The 16,276-nt window shown below is 47.8% G+C and overlaps 1 protein-coding gene and 1 pseudogene across 1 annotated transcript; both read right to left on the bottom strand.

The window, feature by feature from the left end:
* Positions 1 to 3,485: 3,485 nt before the first annotated feature.
* LOC116555823 lies at positions 3,486 to 4,199 on the bottom strand (annotated as a pseudogene).
* A 7,935-nt stretch (positions 4,200 to 12,134) lies between these two features.
* Positions 12,135 to 12,938, bottom strand: LOC116555485 (S-phase kinase-associated protein 1-like). The gene is made up of 2 exons (XM_032284090.1): positions 12,682 to 12,938; positions 12,135 to 12,536 (listed from the first exon to the last, which is right to left on the bottom strand). The coding sequence occupies exons 1-2, from the start codon at positions 12,904 to 12,906 to the stop codon at positions 12,216 to 12,218; spliced, it is 546 nt and encodes a 181-aa protein (XP_032139981.1). The 5' UTR covers positions 12,907 to 12,938; the 3' UTR covers positions 12,135 to 12,215.
* Between the last annotated feature and the right edge of the window lie 3,338 nt (positions 12,939 to 16,276).

The raw sequence follows: 16,276 nt of genomic DNA, 5'->3' as shown, positions 1-16,276 counted from the left end.
CCCTTCTTTTTTTTTTTTTTAAATAGACAGGATTTTGCTATGTTGTCCAGGGTGGACTTGACCTCCTGGGCTCAAGCAATCCTCCTGCCTCAGCCTCCTGAGTAGCTGGAACTACAAGCGCATGCCACCACACCCGGCTTATGGCTCCTCTTACTAAGATGAAAGCCTTGGGCCGGGCACGGTGGCTCAAGCCTGTAATCCCAGCACTTTGGGAGGCCGACGCGGGTGGATCAGGAGGTCAAGAGATCGAGACCATCCTGGTCAACATGGTGAAACCCCATCTCTACTAAAAATACAAAAAATCAGCTGGGCATGGTGGCACGTGCCTGTAATCCCAGCTACTCAGGAGGCTGAGGCAGGAGAATTGCCTGAACCCAGGAGGCGGAGGTTGCGGTGAGCCGAGATCGCGCCATTGCACTCCAGCCTGGGTAACAAGAGCGAAACTCCGTCTCAAAAAAAAAAAAAAAAAGATGAAAGCCTGTGTTCTCACATGGCCTACAGGGCCCCCCATATTCTAGCTTCTCTCTGACTACATATTCCACCCATCTCCTCCTCCAGCCTCACCTGCAGACTTGCCAAACCTCAACCTTGGGGCCTTGGCACTTTTTGTTCCCCTGCTTGAAACCCACTGCCACCAAATATCTGCATGGCTTGCTTTCTCACTTCCTTCAGGTCTCTGCTGAAATCCTCTATCAGAGGGGACTGCTGTCTGCCTCCCCTGCCTTCTCACCTCTTTCTGTTACTCCAGCACATTTTCTCCTGCATCATGTTTCTTTTTTTGAGTTGGAGTCTCACTCTGTTGCCCAGGCTGGAGTGCAGTGGCACAATCTCAGCTCACTGCAACCTCCACCTCCTAGGTTCAAGTGATTCTCCTGCCTCAGCCTCCCAAGTAACTGGGACTTCAGGCACATGCCACCACACCTGGCTAATTTTTTATATTTGTAGTAGAGACGGGGTTTCACCTTGCTAGCCAGGATGGCCTCAATCTCCTGACCTCGTGATCCTCCTGCCTCGGCCTCCCAAAGTGCTGGGATTACAGGCATGAGCCACCTCACCCGGCCCCTTCATCATGTTTTGTAGCAATTTTACTGCCTGGCAGTATTTATTCATTCTTGTTCATTCTCCCCTACGCACTCCTCGTTTAAAGTCAAGCTCAATTAATGCAGTTTTGCTGCTGTAATTCCCAATACTTGGCACATAGGAAGTACTAACACCTTTTTGTTGAATGAGTAATTCAATAAACTTTCTCTATGGGCCGGGCGTGGTGGCTCACACCTGTAATCTCAACACTTTGGGAGGCCAAGGCAGGCAGATCATCTGAGGTCAGGAGTTCAAGACCAGCCTGGCCAACATGATGAAACCCCGTTTCTACTAAAAATGCAAAAATTAGCTGGGTGTGGTGGCATGCACCTGTAATCCCTGCTACTGGGGAGGCTGAGGCGGGAGAATCACTTGAACCCGGAGGTGGAGGTTGCAGTGAGCTGAGATCATGCCACTGCACTACAGCCTGGGTGCCAGAATGAGACTTCGTCTCAAAACAACAACGACAACAACAAAAACTCCCTCCACACTAGACATAGAGTATTTTACATACTTTATCTTATTTACCCCTCATGAAGATCCTCTACCCTATGTACTGCTCTCATGACGTTTCACAGATGAAAGAACTGAAGCTCAGAGAGGCAGTGTCCTAGTGTGAGGTTACCTAGGATAGAGCTGGAATATGAACCTCAGGAGCTTGACACTTTTATTTATTATTTGCTAATTTATTTTCAATTTTTTTGTAGAGCTGGGGTCTTGCTATGTTGACCAGGCTGGTCTGGAATTCCTGAGCTCAAGCAATCTTGTTGCCTCTGCCTCCCAAAGTGCTGGGTGCTGGGATTACAGGTATGAGCCACTGCACCTGCCCTCCCCCCTTTTTTTTGAGACAGGGTCTCTTTTTTTTGAGACAGGGTCTCACTCTGTTGCCCAGGCTGGAGTGGAGTAGTGCCATCATAGCTCACTGCAGCCTCAGAACTCCTGGGCTCAAGGGATCCTCCTGCCCCAACCTCCCGAGTAGCTGGGACTATAGGCACACGCTACTATGTCCATCTAATTAGGAGTGTACTCTTGAGCCCAGACTGTAATACTCGAGACACCTTATTCTGGCTTCCCTGGAAGCATCCTTGGGGCCAGTTTTCAGCTGGGTGCTTTCTGTGCTGGGGTAGCCTTGGACTAGGGACAGCACAGTCTTGAACCTGAACGGGATCAAGGTGTTAGGGTACTCAGATGGTGGAAATGAGGGACAAGCAGCACTTCCCCAGGGTCCCCTATCCAGGGTAGGTACACCCTGACCTCTACCTCTTACAAGTATTGGATGGCAATGGAGGCAGACAGGAAGGCATGCAGAAGGGCCTGGCTACCTCTCCTCTTTCCACCTCGCCTTTCCTGGGTTACTCTCCCTGAGAACTCTCATTTGGAGTATAGTGTGGACCAGGGGCTGCCGTGGGACTCAGACCAGTTCCAAGCGGAAAGGATTTAGAGATCATCCTAGCCAATTCTTCCGTTTTACAAAAAGATTCTGAGACTGGCTGGGCCCGGTGGCCCATGCCTGTAATCTCAGCACTTTGGGAGGCCAAGGCGGGTGGATGACCTGAGGTCGGGAGTTTGAGACCAACCTGACCAACATGGAGAAACCCCATCTCTACTAAAAATACAAAAAATTAGCCAGGCATGGTTGTGGGCACCTGTAATCCCAGCTACTCGGGGAGCTGAGGTGAGAGAATCGCTTGAACCTCCTGAGTAGCTAGAACGACAGGCAGGCACCACCATGCCTGGTTTTTTAAATTTTTTTTCACAGAAATGAGCTCTTGCTATGTTGCCCAGGCTGGTCTTGAACTCCTGGGCTCAAGTGATCCTCCCACCCCAGCCTCCCAAAGTGTTGGGATTACAGGTATGAACTATGGCATCTGATCCCCTTTCCTTAGGTGATTTTTGGTCCCTGAGCAAAGAGGGGCTTAGCTGTTTTGTTTTGTTTTTTTTGGTGGGGGTGGCTCTTTTTTGAGACAGAGTTGCTCCGTTGCCTAGGCTGGAGTGCAGTGGAGCGATCTTGGCTCACTGCAACCTCCGCCTCCTGGGTTCAAGCGATTCTCCTGCCTCAGCCTCCTGAGTAGCTGGGATTACAGGTGCCACCACACCCCGTAGAGATGGGGTTTCTCCATGTTGGTCAGGCTGGTCTCGAACTCCTGACCTTAGGTGACCTGCTCACCTTGGCTTCCCAAAGTGCTGAGATTATAGGCATGAGCCACTGCGCCTGTCCCTTTTGTCTCTTATCTATGGATGACCCTGACCTGGAAGCCTATCCCACCTTTCCAGATGGAACCAAAGTACATCTTTTTTTTTTCCACTAGAAAAAAACACAGAGCTTTATTATTCTCAACACCAGCAACAGCGGTCTCTGTAGGACAGGGGAGTGAGTTCTGTTGACTTGGAAGGATAGGTGGCTCCTAATTGCTGGAGATGAGCAGGTTCCACAGGACCCTGATGACTGAGTCCCCGAGCAGGAACATCTTGGAGATGTAGAGGTCTTTGTTGACTGGCTTGGACTTCTTGCCCTTGCCGCTCTTGGGTACCTCAGTCCACTTCTCCTTCACGTTCTCCAGCACCATGTTGCAGCGCCTATTGAAGGCCTTCACATGGCCCAGGAGGTTTTTTTTTTTTTTTTTTTTTTTTTGAGACGGAGTTTCACTCTTGTTACCCAGGCTGGAGTGCAATGGCACGATCTCGGCTCACCGCAACCTCCGCCTCCTGAGTTCAGGCAATTCTCCTGCCTCAGCCTCCTGAGCAGCTGGGATTACAGGCACATGCCACCATGCCCAGCTAATTTTTTGTATTTTTAGTAGAGACAGGGTTTCACCATGTTGACCAGGATGGTCTCGATCTCTTGACCTTGAGATCCACCCACCTCGGCCTCCCAAAGTGCTGGGATTACAGGCTTGAGCCACTGCGCCCGGCCGGAGTTTCTTATTGTTGCGGCAGTTGATGAGCACTTGGGTGTTGTTCTTGATGGACTGAATGAGCACAGACAGTGGACCCGTGTTAAATTCCTCCTCCTTTAGCTTCCGCAGCTCCTCTGGGGTCATCTCACTCTTGGGCTTGTTGCGGAGGCTCATGTTGGTCAGTAAGCTCTCAGTTCACTCCCATTTCCTCTGCATTGCTGCTGCCTCTTTTTTTTTCTTTCTTTTTTTTTTAAATAGAGACGGGGTTTCACCATGTTGGTCAGGCTGGTCTTGAATTCCTGAGCTCCTGATCCTCCCACCTCGGCCTCCCAAAGTGCGGGGATTACAGGCATGAGTCACTGCGTCAGGCCACCAACGTACATCTTTTTTTTTGTGATTTTTTTTTTTTTTGAGACAGAGTTTTGCTCTTGTTGCCCAGGCTGGAATGCAATGGTGCGATCTTGGCTCACTGCAACCTCTGCCTCCTGGGTTCAAGTGATTCTCCTGCCTCAGCCTCCCCAGTAGCTGGGATTACAGGCATGCGCCACCACACCCAGCTAATTTTTGTATTTTTAGTAGAGATGGGGTTTCTCCAGGTTGGTCAGGCTGATCTCGAACTCCTGACCTCAGGTGATCCGCCCACCTCGGCCTCCGAAAGTGCTGGGATTACAGGCATGAGCCACCACGCCTGGCACTAACGTACATCTTACACATATTGATTGATGCCTTACGTCTCCCTAAAATGTATAAAACCAGGCCAGGCATGGTGGCTCATGCCTGTAATCCAAGCACTTTGGAGGCCAAGGCAGGTGGATCACCTGAGGTCAGGAGTTAAAGAGCAGCCTGACCAACATAGTAAAACCCTGTCTTTAAAAAAAACAAAAAAACAAGCTGTGCCCAGCCACCTTGAGCACATGTTGTTGCCAGGATCTCCTGAGGCTGTGTCATGAGTGCATCCTTAACCTTGGCAAAATAAACTTTCTAAATTGATTAAGACCTGTCAGCCGGGCGCGGTGGCTCACGCCTGTAATCCCAGCACTTTGGGAGGCCGAGGCGGGTGGATCACGAGGTCAAGAGATCGAGACCATCCTGGTCAACATAGTGAAACCCCGTCTCTACTAAAAATACAAAAAATTAGCTGGGCATGGTGGCTCGTGCCTGTAATCCCAGCTACTCAGGAGGCTGAGGCAGGAGAATTGCCTGAACCCAGGAGGCGGAGGTTGCGGTGAGCCGAGATCGCGCCATTGCACTCCAGCCTGGGTAACAAGAGCGAAACTCCGTCTCAAAAAAAAAATAAAAATAAAAATAAAAATAAAAAGACCTGTCTTAGACAGTTTTGGGTTAACAAGGGAGAGACCAATGTTGCAGTTGGAGAGAACTTGGAGGTGAAGGTGGGGCGAGCCCTAGGTTCCAGGAAGAGGGTGTGGGAAAGAGCTTTGATCCTGGGAGGAGTGGGTAGGCCCATGTATACTAACAACTCTGTGCTGGTTACGAGGCAAAGTCGACAAGGGATCCCAAGAATCCCAGTTTCCAGTTTTTCTGACACCCAGAGTAGACACAGCCATCCTCAGCTGCTTCTCCATGCTGCCTCCAAGTCAGCCGTCAGTGGCAGAGGGAGTACTATGTGGACACGTTCTCTCTACCAGAAGCTGCTGCAGCACAAACTGTGTGCCCCTGTGTACAGATGCAAAGCTCACCTGGCTAGGGGGAGGTTTGTGGAGACCCTGTGCCCCAGGGTAGGGGAAGAGTGGCGACTGGGAAGGCTTCGGTGGGGGTTGGGGATGGAGGTGGAGCACTGCAGCCCTTCATTCTTCCAGAAGTCAGCAGCTGGGAGAAGGAAGAGTCCTAGCGCTGCTCCAAAAGTGCGTCATCCAGGAAGCATTCTGCCACAGGGGAGAATCTAAAGGAGGAGGGCTGGGAAGATGATCAAAGTCCAAGTATTTCTTCCTTTTCATTGGTATCCAAAAGGAGACCTTGTCCATTCAACTTTCAAAAGCTGGGCTCCACCCAGATCACAGACAAGAGATAACTTCTTTCCCAAAGAGCTTCATTAGCATTTAAATGTGTGCTAATCTCCTCATCTTAAAAAAATAAAAAACCCTCCCCTCCAGCTATAGCTCTGCTCCCCTTTCGCAGACTCAGGCCACTTCCATCTGGCTTTGGTCCCCCTCATTCCACGGAAAGGACTTTCTCTAAGGTCACCGTGGCCAAGCTGAGTTGTCACACAGCCCGAGGACCTTGTCAATCTCCTCCTTGCTTGACTGCTCAAAAACACTGGGCCTCTCAGTTCTCTTAGCCTCCAGTAGCCCTCAGGCCTCTTGGGCTGGGCTGCTCTTCCATGCCTCTTTGCCGGAGGCTCTTCCACTTCACCTTGAGCTCCCGCAGGACTCTTTTCAGGCCCTGGCTTCTACTATCTGCAAACTCTCGAAGGGGAGCAGCTCTACCAGCCTGGCCTGTCAATAACCGAATCCCCTGTTTCCAGAGTCCCCCAGAGTGTTAGCTCCTTGGGAGGTCACTGGACATCTCCACTTGGGTGAATCACAACTACCTCCAACACCTGCACTAAAGTCACCATCTCTTTTTCCAAATTTCCCCAGTTCTCCTTATCTCATTGGGAGACAGGCACCCAGGAGCAGACAATCTTTTTTTTTTTTTTTTTTTTTGAGACAGAGTTTCTCTCTGTTGCCCAGGCTGGAGTGCAGTGGTGGGATCTTGGGTCACTGCAGCCTCTGCCTCCTGGGTTCAATCGAGCCTCCCACCTCAGCTTCCCTAGTAGCTGGGACTATAGGCATGTGCCACCATGCCTGGTTAATTTTTGTAATTTTGTAGAGATAGGGTTTCATCATGTTGGCCATGCTGGTCTTGAGCTCCTGACCTCAGGTGATCTGCCCACCTCAGCCTCACAAAATGCTGGGATTATAGGCATGAACCACCACGCCCGGCCCCTTGATTTCTTTTCTCTTACCTTTCATACTCCGTCAATTACCAAAGTCCAACAATTTCACTTCCCACATCTCTTGTGGCCCCAGTTCTCCCCATTCCCACCACACTATCTCCACGGGACTCTTACATTAGTTTCCTGGTTAGTCTCCCAGCCCTTCCTCCACATCTCAGCCAGTGTGATCTTAAAAAAAATGTAAATAGGCCGGGCGCGGTGGCTCAAGCCTGTAATCCCAGCACTTTGGGAGGCCGAGGCGGGTGGATCACGAGGTCAAGAGATCGAGACCATCCTGGTCAACATGGTGAAACCCCGTCTCTACTAAAAATACAAAAAATTAGCTGGGCATGGTGGCGTGTGCCTGTAATCCCAGCTACTCAGGAGGCTGAGGCAGGAGAATTGCCTGAACCCAGGAGGCAGAGGTTGCGGTGAGCCGAGATCGTGCCATTGCACTCCAGCCTGGGTAACAAGAGCGAAACTCCGTCTCAAAAAAAAAAAAAATGTAAATATAAACCTGTCAGCTGCTCCACCCAACCCCTCAAAGGCTTCCCACAGCCTCTTAGGATAAAGGGCTGACGGCAGCAGCCCTAGATGGGCTTCTGGCTACCTCTCTGGGTTCCAGCCTTCCTGGTCTTTCAGCTCCTCACAGATGCCCAAAAATGCTAGTATCATCTCTGAAAGGCCTAGCTCTTTGCTGGAATGTTAACTCCCTCCCCTCCACTCTTCCTACATAACTCCTACTCCTTTCACTTCCTTAGGGAAGTCCTTGAATCCCTAGACTGAGTTGCAGACATTCCAAAGCCCCCTGTGCTCCCCCTTTTATTAACATTTACCATACTTGAAAGTCTTTGATCGCCACCTGTCTTCCCTGCTAGTCTGCAAGCAACACCAACCAGCACAAGCACCTGATGTGCCTATACTGTTCACAGCTTCACAGCTATGTTCCAGGCCACAGCAATGTTTAATCAGTGAGCATTTGTTGAACAGATTAGGGTTCTCTCCTGATGGTAGAGGTGGTGGCTGCAGAGCTGGGGGTTTGTGGCTCATAAGTACCTGATGCTCCAGCTCCAAAGCCCCCATCTGTTACCCCCACCAGAGCCAATAGCTGTGTGGGAAAACCATTCCAATGAAGATCAGTTGGTCTGAGGACTGCTTCAAGGAGGAATCCCAGGCTGGGCGCGGTGGCTCACACCTGTAATCCCAGCAGGTGGGAGGATTACACCTGTAATCCCAGCACTTTGGGAGGCCAAGGCAGGTGGATCACCTAAGGTTGGGAGTTGGAGACCAGCCTGACCAACATGCAGAAACCCCACCTCTGCTAAAAATACAAAATTAGCCGGGCATGGTGGCGCACGCCTATAATGCTATCTACTGCGGAGGCTGAGACAGGAGAATCACTTGAATCTGGGAGGTGGAGGTTGTGGTGAGCCAAGATCGTGTCATTGCCCTCCAGCCTGGGCAACAAGAGCAAGACTCCGTCTCAAAAAAAAAAAAAAAAAAAAAAGCTGTGAAGTGTAAACGGGGGGCCAAGACAGAGCCCAGGGAGATGTCTGACTAAATGAGAACTGTCTGCCAAGGCAGGGGCGCAGAGGTGTAGAGGATGGCCTGAAGGTAATAGGCTAGTGGTCTAGGATTTGGGCAATCACTTGATTTTTCTTTTTCTTTTTTTTCAGTCTCGCTCTGTCACCCAGGCTTGAGTGCAGTGGCGCAATCTCAGCTCACTCCCACCTCCGCCTCCTGGGTTCATGCAATTCTCCTGCTTCAACCTCCCAAGTAGGTGGAATTACAGGCACCTGCCACCACGCCTGGCTACTTTTTTTGTATTTTTAGTAGAGACAGGGTTTCACTATGTTGGCCAGGCTGGTCTTGAACTCCTGACCTCAGGTGATCTACCCCACCCCACCCCCCTCAGCCTCCCAAAGTGCTGGGATTACAGCCATGAGCTACCGCACCTGGCCTGGGGAATCACTTTAAATGTCAGGTCTGTACTCAGGAAGGGCACAGGAAATTGGAGCAGAGTCACAGACCCTTCCCACCTCTGAAGTCCATCAGTAGTCCTACGGAATGTTTATCTGTGTAGAGCCCAGGACGGTTTCTCAGACTTGCTCTAACTTCTTTGCAAGCATCCAATTTCAGATTACCCTGAACTAACCATGAACCAGAGGAGATGCTATGTGACTTTTCTTTTTTTTCCCAGCTGCTTTCTCTTTGTTCTCTCATTAAGAGAGGCAGGAGAAATAATGTTAAAAAAAAAAAAAAAAAAAAAGGGCCAGGTGCAGTGGCTCATGCCTGTAATCCCAGCACCAGCACTTTGGGAGGCCCAGTCTAGTGGATCACCTGAGGTCAGGAGTTCAAGACTAGTCTGGCCAACATGGTGAAACATCATCTGCACTAAAATTAGTACATACAAAAATTAGCCAGGCATGGTGGCAGGTGCCTGTAATCCCAGTTACTTGGGAGGCTGAGGCAGGAGAATTGCTTGAACCTGAGAGGCAGAGGTTGCAGTGACCTGAGATTGCGCCATTGCATTCCAGCCTGGGCAAAAAGAGGGAAACTCCATTTCAAAACAAACAAACACCAGAAGTTTTCTACATAGCCTTAGGACAAAAGTGCCCACTGAGGAAAGAATCTAAGAATTCAAATGTAAACTTTCCTGGAAAACACCACACACAGAACAATATTTTCTGAGCCTATCTCACTAACTGGTAACACCCTGTCTGACTATGCACTTCTTGAGGTGTGGAAAACGTCTGATCATGAAAAGTCCACTAAACATTACATTTGGGATGTTAGAGGGTACTTGTCAGGGGGGTTTCCAAACTATGGCCTAGAGCAGGGGTGTCCAAATCTTTTGGCTTCCCTGGGCCACACTGGAAGAAGACAAATCGGGCCATACATAAAATACACCAACAATAGTGATAGCTGATGAACAACAACAACAACAAAAAAAAAATCACAAAAAAATTTCATGGTTTTTTTTTTTTTTTTTCCTGAGACGTTGTCATGCTCTGTCCCCTAAGCTGGAGTGCAGTGGCACAATCTCAGCTCACTGCAACCTCGATCTTGTAGGCTCAAGGGAGTCTCTTGTCTCAGCCTCCCAAGTGTTGAAATGTGTGCTCTGAATGAAGAGACCCCCAAACAGGTTTTGTGTGAGCAACATGGCTGTTTATTCGCCTGGGTGCAGGTGGGCTGAGGTTAAAAACGGCATTAGCAAAGAGTGGTGGGGTAGGAGTTGGTTTTATACGTTTGGGGTGGGCAGTGGAAAGTTACAGTTTAGGGCGTTTTTTTGCAAGCTGGGAGGGGGGCCATAGGGTGTGGAGTCACAAGGTTGACGAAGGTCAGTTACAAAGTCCAATTGCCCTATCAATTAGGGCAGGAATAAGGAACAATAGAGAATGTCTCAAAGTTAAGTAGACGTCGCAGGGGTTGATCATTTATTTCTCTTTTCATGGTCTTTCAGTCACTTTAGATTTTCAGAAACTCGTCTGGAGTGTCCCTGCAGGTCACAGAGGTTAATGTGGTGTCACGGTCAGTCAGCCTAAAAGACCTTAAGCTAAGTAGCTGGAATTACAGGCATGCACTATCACCCCTGGCTAATTTTTTTTTTTTTTTTTTTTTTTTTGAGAGAGGGTTTTTCACTTGTTTCCCAAGGCTGAGTTGTCATGGCGCGATCTCGGCTCACCGCAACCTCCACCTCCTGGGTTCAGGCAATTCTCCCGCCTCAGCCTCCTGAGTAGCTGGGATTACAGGCACGCGCCACCATGCCCAGCTAATTTTAATTTTTTATTTTTAGTAGAGATGGGATTTCTCCATGTTGGTCAGGCTGGTCTCGAACGCCTGACCTTAGGTGATCCATCTGCCTTGGCCTCCCAAAGTGCTGGGATTACAGGAGTGAGTCACCAGGCCTGGCCAATCTTATCATGTTTTAGGACAGTTCACAAATTTATTTTTGGCCACATTCAAAGTTCTTCTGGGCCACATTCAGCCTGTGGGCTGTGGGTTGGACAAGCTTAGCTTAGAGTGTGGTGGCTAGGAATGTGGACCCTGAAGTCAGATAGCTTGGGTTCCTATCTTTGCTCTGCCACTGACTAGGTATGTGACCTTGGGCAAGTGACTCAACCTCTCTAAGCCCCAGTTTTATGATCTGTAAAAAAGGTAAATAGTAACTTGTTTCTTTCTTCACTGGGTCTTGGGGTGTGGATGAAACAAAGTATGTAAAATTGTACTTTTTAAAAAGATTGATTGATTTAGAAAAACAAAAACACATGCACATATATGAATTTCAGGATCCCATAGTGAGTCCCTGGCTTCCTAGGAGTTCACACTAATACTTGCCCAATATATTCATAAAGAGGAAAAACAGGCTGGGCGGGGCTCACGCCTATAATCCTAGCACTTTGGGAGGCTGAGGTGGGTGGATCACCTGAGGTCGGGAGTTCAAGACCAGCCTGGCCATCATGGTGAAACCCCATCTTAAAAAAAAAAAAAAAAAACGGAGGAAAAACAAGGGCCAGAGAGAGGAAGTGACTTACCCAAGATCACAGAGAAATTTAGTGGCATAGACTGCTTAGGATTTAGGTTCTGAATTTCATTCATTCATTTTTTTTTTTTTTTTGGGACGGAGTTTCGCTTTTGCTACCCAGGCTGGAGTGCAATGGCGCGATCTCGGCTCACCGCAACCTCCGCGTCCTGGGTTCAGGCAATTCTCCTGCCTCAGCCTCCTGAGTAGCTGGGATTACAGGCATGTGCCACCATGCCCAGCTAATGTTTTGTATTTTTAGTAGAGACGGGGTTTCACCGTGTTGACCAGGATGGTCTCGATCTCTTGACCTCGTGATCCACCCGCCTCGGCCTCCCAAAATGCTGGTATTACAGGATTGAGCCACCACGCCCGGCCATTCATTTTTTTTTTTATTAGAGAACCCACAGTTCAGTTTTATTCAGAGCAAAGAAAAAAGAAACTTTCAATCATACTAGAAGAAACTCAGCCATAGATTTGGAATCTGTACTGAAACTACACATGCAATGAGGACAATATTCTGCTAATACAATTGACTTACTGCTGCATTTGTCTATTTTTTTTTTTTTTTTTTTAAAGATGGGGTTTCACCATGATGGCCAGGCTGGTCTTGAACTCCTGACCTCAGGTGATCCACCCACCTCCGCCTCCCAAAGTGCTAGGATTCCAGGTGTGAGCCACTGCCCCTGGCCTGTTTGCCTAATATTAACAATTATAAACGGAGCGGTGCAAGTAGTATTTGGAACAATCCTTACAGTGTTGCAGTGTCAGGCACAACATTTCACTTCTCTTCACCCCACTGGTTCTCTTTGCGTACCTGGGCTTCCTCCCCTTCAGTAAAGTCATTTTTGATATTGAAGGTCTTGCGAATCTCCTCAGGAGTTTTCCCCTTGATCATATTGGCAACAGTCTTGCATGGAATATCAAGCAAACCTTTGATGTCTAAGAAGTTTGCAGCCAGAATGAGTTCAAAAAGTGTTCCTTGGTCAACTTTCAGGAATTCTTGGTCCCTAACAGGAATATCATCTGTTCGCTTTTCTTTGTTCTCATTATCCTCAGGAGGAGGAGGGTCATCGTTGTGGTGGGTGCACCACTGAATGACCTTTTTTTTTTTTTTTTTTTAAAGATGGGGTTTCACCATGATGGCCAGGCTGGTCTTGAACTCCTGACCTCAGGTGATCCACCCACCTTGGCCTCCCAAAGTGCTAGAATTACAGGCGTGAGCCACGGCACCCGGCCTGAATTACCTTTTTTAATATTGCTGCATTAACATTTGGTAGAGGAACTGGGTCATCATCTCCTTCATCATCCATTCCCAAATCTTCCGACATGGTCTTGATAGTCACAGATTGTTTGGCAATTTCCACATCAACTTCAAATATCTCTCCATCAGAACTCTGCAATTTAATTGAAGGCATGGTGTTCGGTGTTAAGGAGACACTGGCCGGAGGCTGACAAGAGCTATGAGGCATCAGCGAAGGAAGAGAAAGTCGGAGGACGAAGCCACTACCTCATTCATTCATTTATTCAAGACAGAGTCTCTGTCATTCAGTCTGGAGTGCAGTGCGACAATCACAGCTCACTACAGCCTCAATCTCTGGGGCTCAAGTGGTCCTCTGGCCTCAGCCTCCCAAGTAGCTGGGATTTATAGGCATGAGCCTGAGCCCAGTCAGGTTTTTTTTCGTTTTTGTTTTCTTTTGGAGAAAATATTAACAGTACAGGTTTTTTAATGTCTTTTTTTTTTTTTTTTTTTTTCTGAGAGACAGAGTTTCGCTCATGTTACCCAGGCTGGAGTGCAATGGGGCGATCTCAGCTCACTGCAACCTCTGCCTCCCAGGTTCAGGCAATTCTCCTGCCTCAGCCTCCTGAGTAGCTGGGATTACAGGCACGCGCCACCATGCCCAGCTAATTTTTTTTTTTTTTATATTTTTAGTAGAGACAGGGTTTCATCATCTCGGCCAGGCTGGTCTTGACCTTCTGACCTCGTGATCTACCCACCTTAGCCTCTCAAAGTGCTGGGATTACAGGCCTGAGCCACCTCGCCCAGCCTATATTTTTTATTCTACTTTAAGTTCTGGGATACAAGTGCAGAATGTGTAGGTTTGTTCCATAGGTATACATGTGCCATGGTAGTTTGCTACACCTATCAACCCATCATCTCGGTTTTAAGCTACGAATGTATTAGCTATTTGTCCTAATGCTCTCCCTCTCCTTGCCCTCCACCCCTGACAGGCCCCAGTGTGTCATGTTCCCCTCCCTGTGCCCATGTGTTCTCATTGTTCAATTCCCATTTAAGAGTGAGAACATGTGGTGTTTGGTTTTCTGTTCCTGTGTCAGTTTGCTGAGGATGATGGCTTCCAGCTTCATCCATGTCCCTGTGCAAAGGACATGATCTCATTTATTTTTTATGGCTGCAGGTATCTGAATTTCTCAGTGGACTTTTTGCAGTATGCCTTGCTGGACATCTTCCCAGGGTAGGGCTACCAATGTCCTACTAAAGTTTGAGTGCCCCAGGAATCAGAGGGATGAGAGCAAGATAAAATAAAGCTGAATTGCCTTTCCCTACTTCAGCCTGTCTTTGTCAGGAAAGTGGTTTCAAGCAAGGCAGTGGTAATGGGCTGGATTTAGAGTTAGGCTGTTAGTGGGCAGCTCTGAATAAGACAGAGAATCCTAAGGTAGTCAAAACTACTGTAAATCAAAGTTGCTGACTAACCTGAAACATGACACAGAAAAACAGAAATGTGAAATAATAAGGCCTTGTATTTCTTGCATTCTTATTTATTTATTTATTTTTGGAGACAAGGTCTCAAGTATGTTGCCCAGACTGGAGTGTACTGGTGCAATCATGGCTCCCTGTATCCTTGACCTTCTGGCCTCAAGGGATCCTCCCATCTCAGTCTCCTAAGTACCTGAGACTAAAGTGTGCACCACTAGGCACACTAAATTTTTCTTTTTCTCTTTTGTAGAATCGGTATTCTTGCTGCATTTCCCAGGATGATCTGTAACTCCTGGGCTCAAGCAGTCCTCCTACCTTGGCCTCCCAAAGTGCTGGGATTACAGGTGTGAGCCAATATGCTCAAAGTCACCTTGAAACATATAATATAGTTTGAATGTATCTCACCTTTCTTTCTTTCTTTTTTTTTTTTTAAAGATGGGGTTTCACCATGTTGGTCAGGCCGGTCTTGAACTCCCGACCTCAGGTGATCCACCCGCCTTGGCCTCCAAAGTGCTTGGACTACAGGCGTGAGCCACCATGCCCGGCGTATCTCACCTTTCTTTATTTTTATTTTTATTTATTTTTATTTATTTATTTATTTATTTTATTTTTTTTTTTGAGACGGAGTTTCACTCATGTTACCCAGGCTGGAGTGCAATGGCGCGATCTCGGCTCACCGCAACCTCTGCCTCCTGGGTTCAGGCAATTCTCCTGCCTCAGACTCCTGAGTAGCTGGGATTACAGGCACGCGCCACCATGCCCAGCTAATTTTTTGTATTTTTAGTAGAGACGGGGTTTCACCATGTTGACCAGGATGGTCTCGATCTCTTGACCTCGTGATCCACCCGCCTCAGCCTCCCAAAGTTCTGGGATTACAGGCGTGAGCCACTGCGCCCGGCTTTTTTTTTTTAAATAGAGATGAGGTTTCAGCATGTTGGCCAGGATGGTCTCCATCTCTTGACCTCATGATTCACCCACCTCAGCCTCCTAGAGTGCTAGGATTACAGGTGTCAGCCACTGTGCCTGGCCTATCACCTTTCTTCCAAGCACCTTGAAACATATTATAATATAGTTTGCACATATCTCGAAGCCTCAAAATTCTTTGTCTTCTATATGTTTTTTGCTCCCCTCTCTAACCTAATTAAATAAGGCTTTTGTTTCCCAGCACTTACATTTCCCTCTCCGGGCTATTTTGGGAAACAGTGAAAGAGTTTTGTAAAATTCTTCCAGAGCCTGTGATGCAGTTAATTGGGGAGAAGTGAAGGACTGGAAGAAGGCTAAGGAAAGAGGCCAGGAAAGTAATTAACAGCTGGCTAAAATATCCTGTTTCTAAATACAGTGTGTTGCTGAGTTATAAGGTGATTCAGTGAATCCTTTGTGAAGGTGTCTAGTAGTTTGCCTGGGCTCGATTTCCAATTATGTCATTTGATAAATATTCAAAGGTGTATCAAGTGATCTACAGTATCCCTTCCAGTTTGTAAATATCCTGTGAGTCTTTCACCTTTTTAGTAGGGATAGAAGCCACCCAGGATTCTGACAGATGGTTGACGGACTTTGAGCTCTAGGCGGTCGTGCAAATCTTCCAGGTACTTAGCTCAGGCTCCAAGACAAGTCAAATCCTAGAAGGGGTGTTGTAGCTCCAGGACAGGAGCTGACAGTGGGCACAAAGGTCTCCTGAAGCAGTCTCAGTTTAAAGCAGCAAACCACATCCAAGGGAAAGACTGAGTTAATTATGCTTCCACATCCCAAAGCAAAAAAAAAAAAAAAAAAAAAAAAAAAAAACAACAGGCTGAAGTAGGGAAAGGTAATTCAGCTTTATTTTATCTTATCTTTATTTTTGGAGATCTATGTCTGAGACCAGAACTAGTTTTAGAATTACAGAGTTGACCTTAGATAGCTGACCCCTACGGTATCACCTTCTGTATCTTAAAAAAAAAAAAAAAAAAAAGGCCGGCGCAGTGGCTCACGCCTGTAATCCCAGTACTTTGGGAGGCCGAGGAGGGTGGATCACAAGCTCAAGAGATCGAGACCATCCTGGTCAACATGGTGAAACCCCGTCTCTACTAAAAATACAAAAATTCAGCTGGGCATGGTGGCGCGTGCCTGTAATCCCAGCTACTCAGGAG

Source organism: Sapajus apella, unplaced genomic scaffold, assembly GCF_009761245.1.
Source record: "Sapajus apella isolate SASKATOON/1434 unplaced genomic scaffold, GSC_monkey_1.0 scaffold15, whole genome shotgun sequence".
NCBI classification, from domain to species: domain Eukaryota; kingdom Metazoa; phylum Chordata; class Mammalia; order Primates; family Cebidae; genus Sapajus; species Sapajus apella.
The sequence above is the reverse complement of the archived record's forward strand: the minus strand, read 5'-3'. Positions and strand labels throughout refer to the sequence as shown.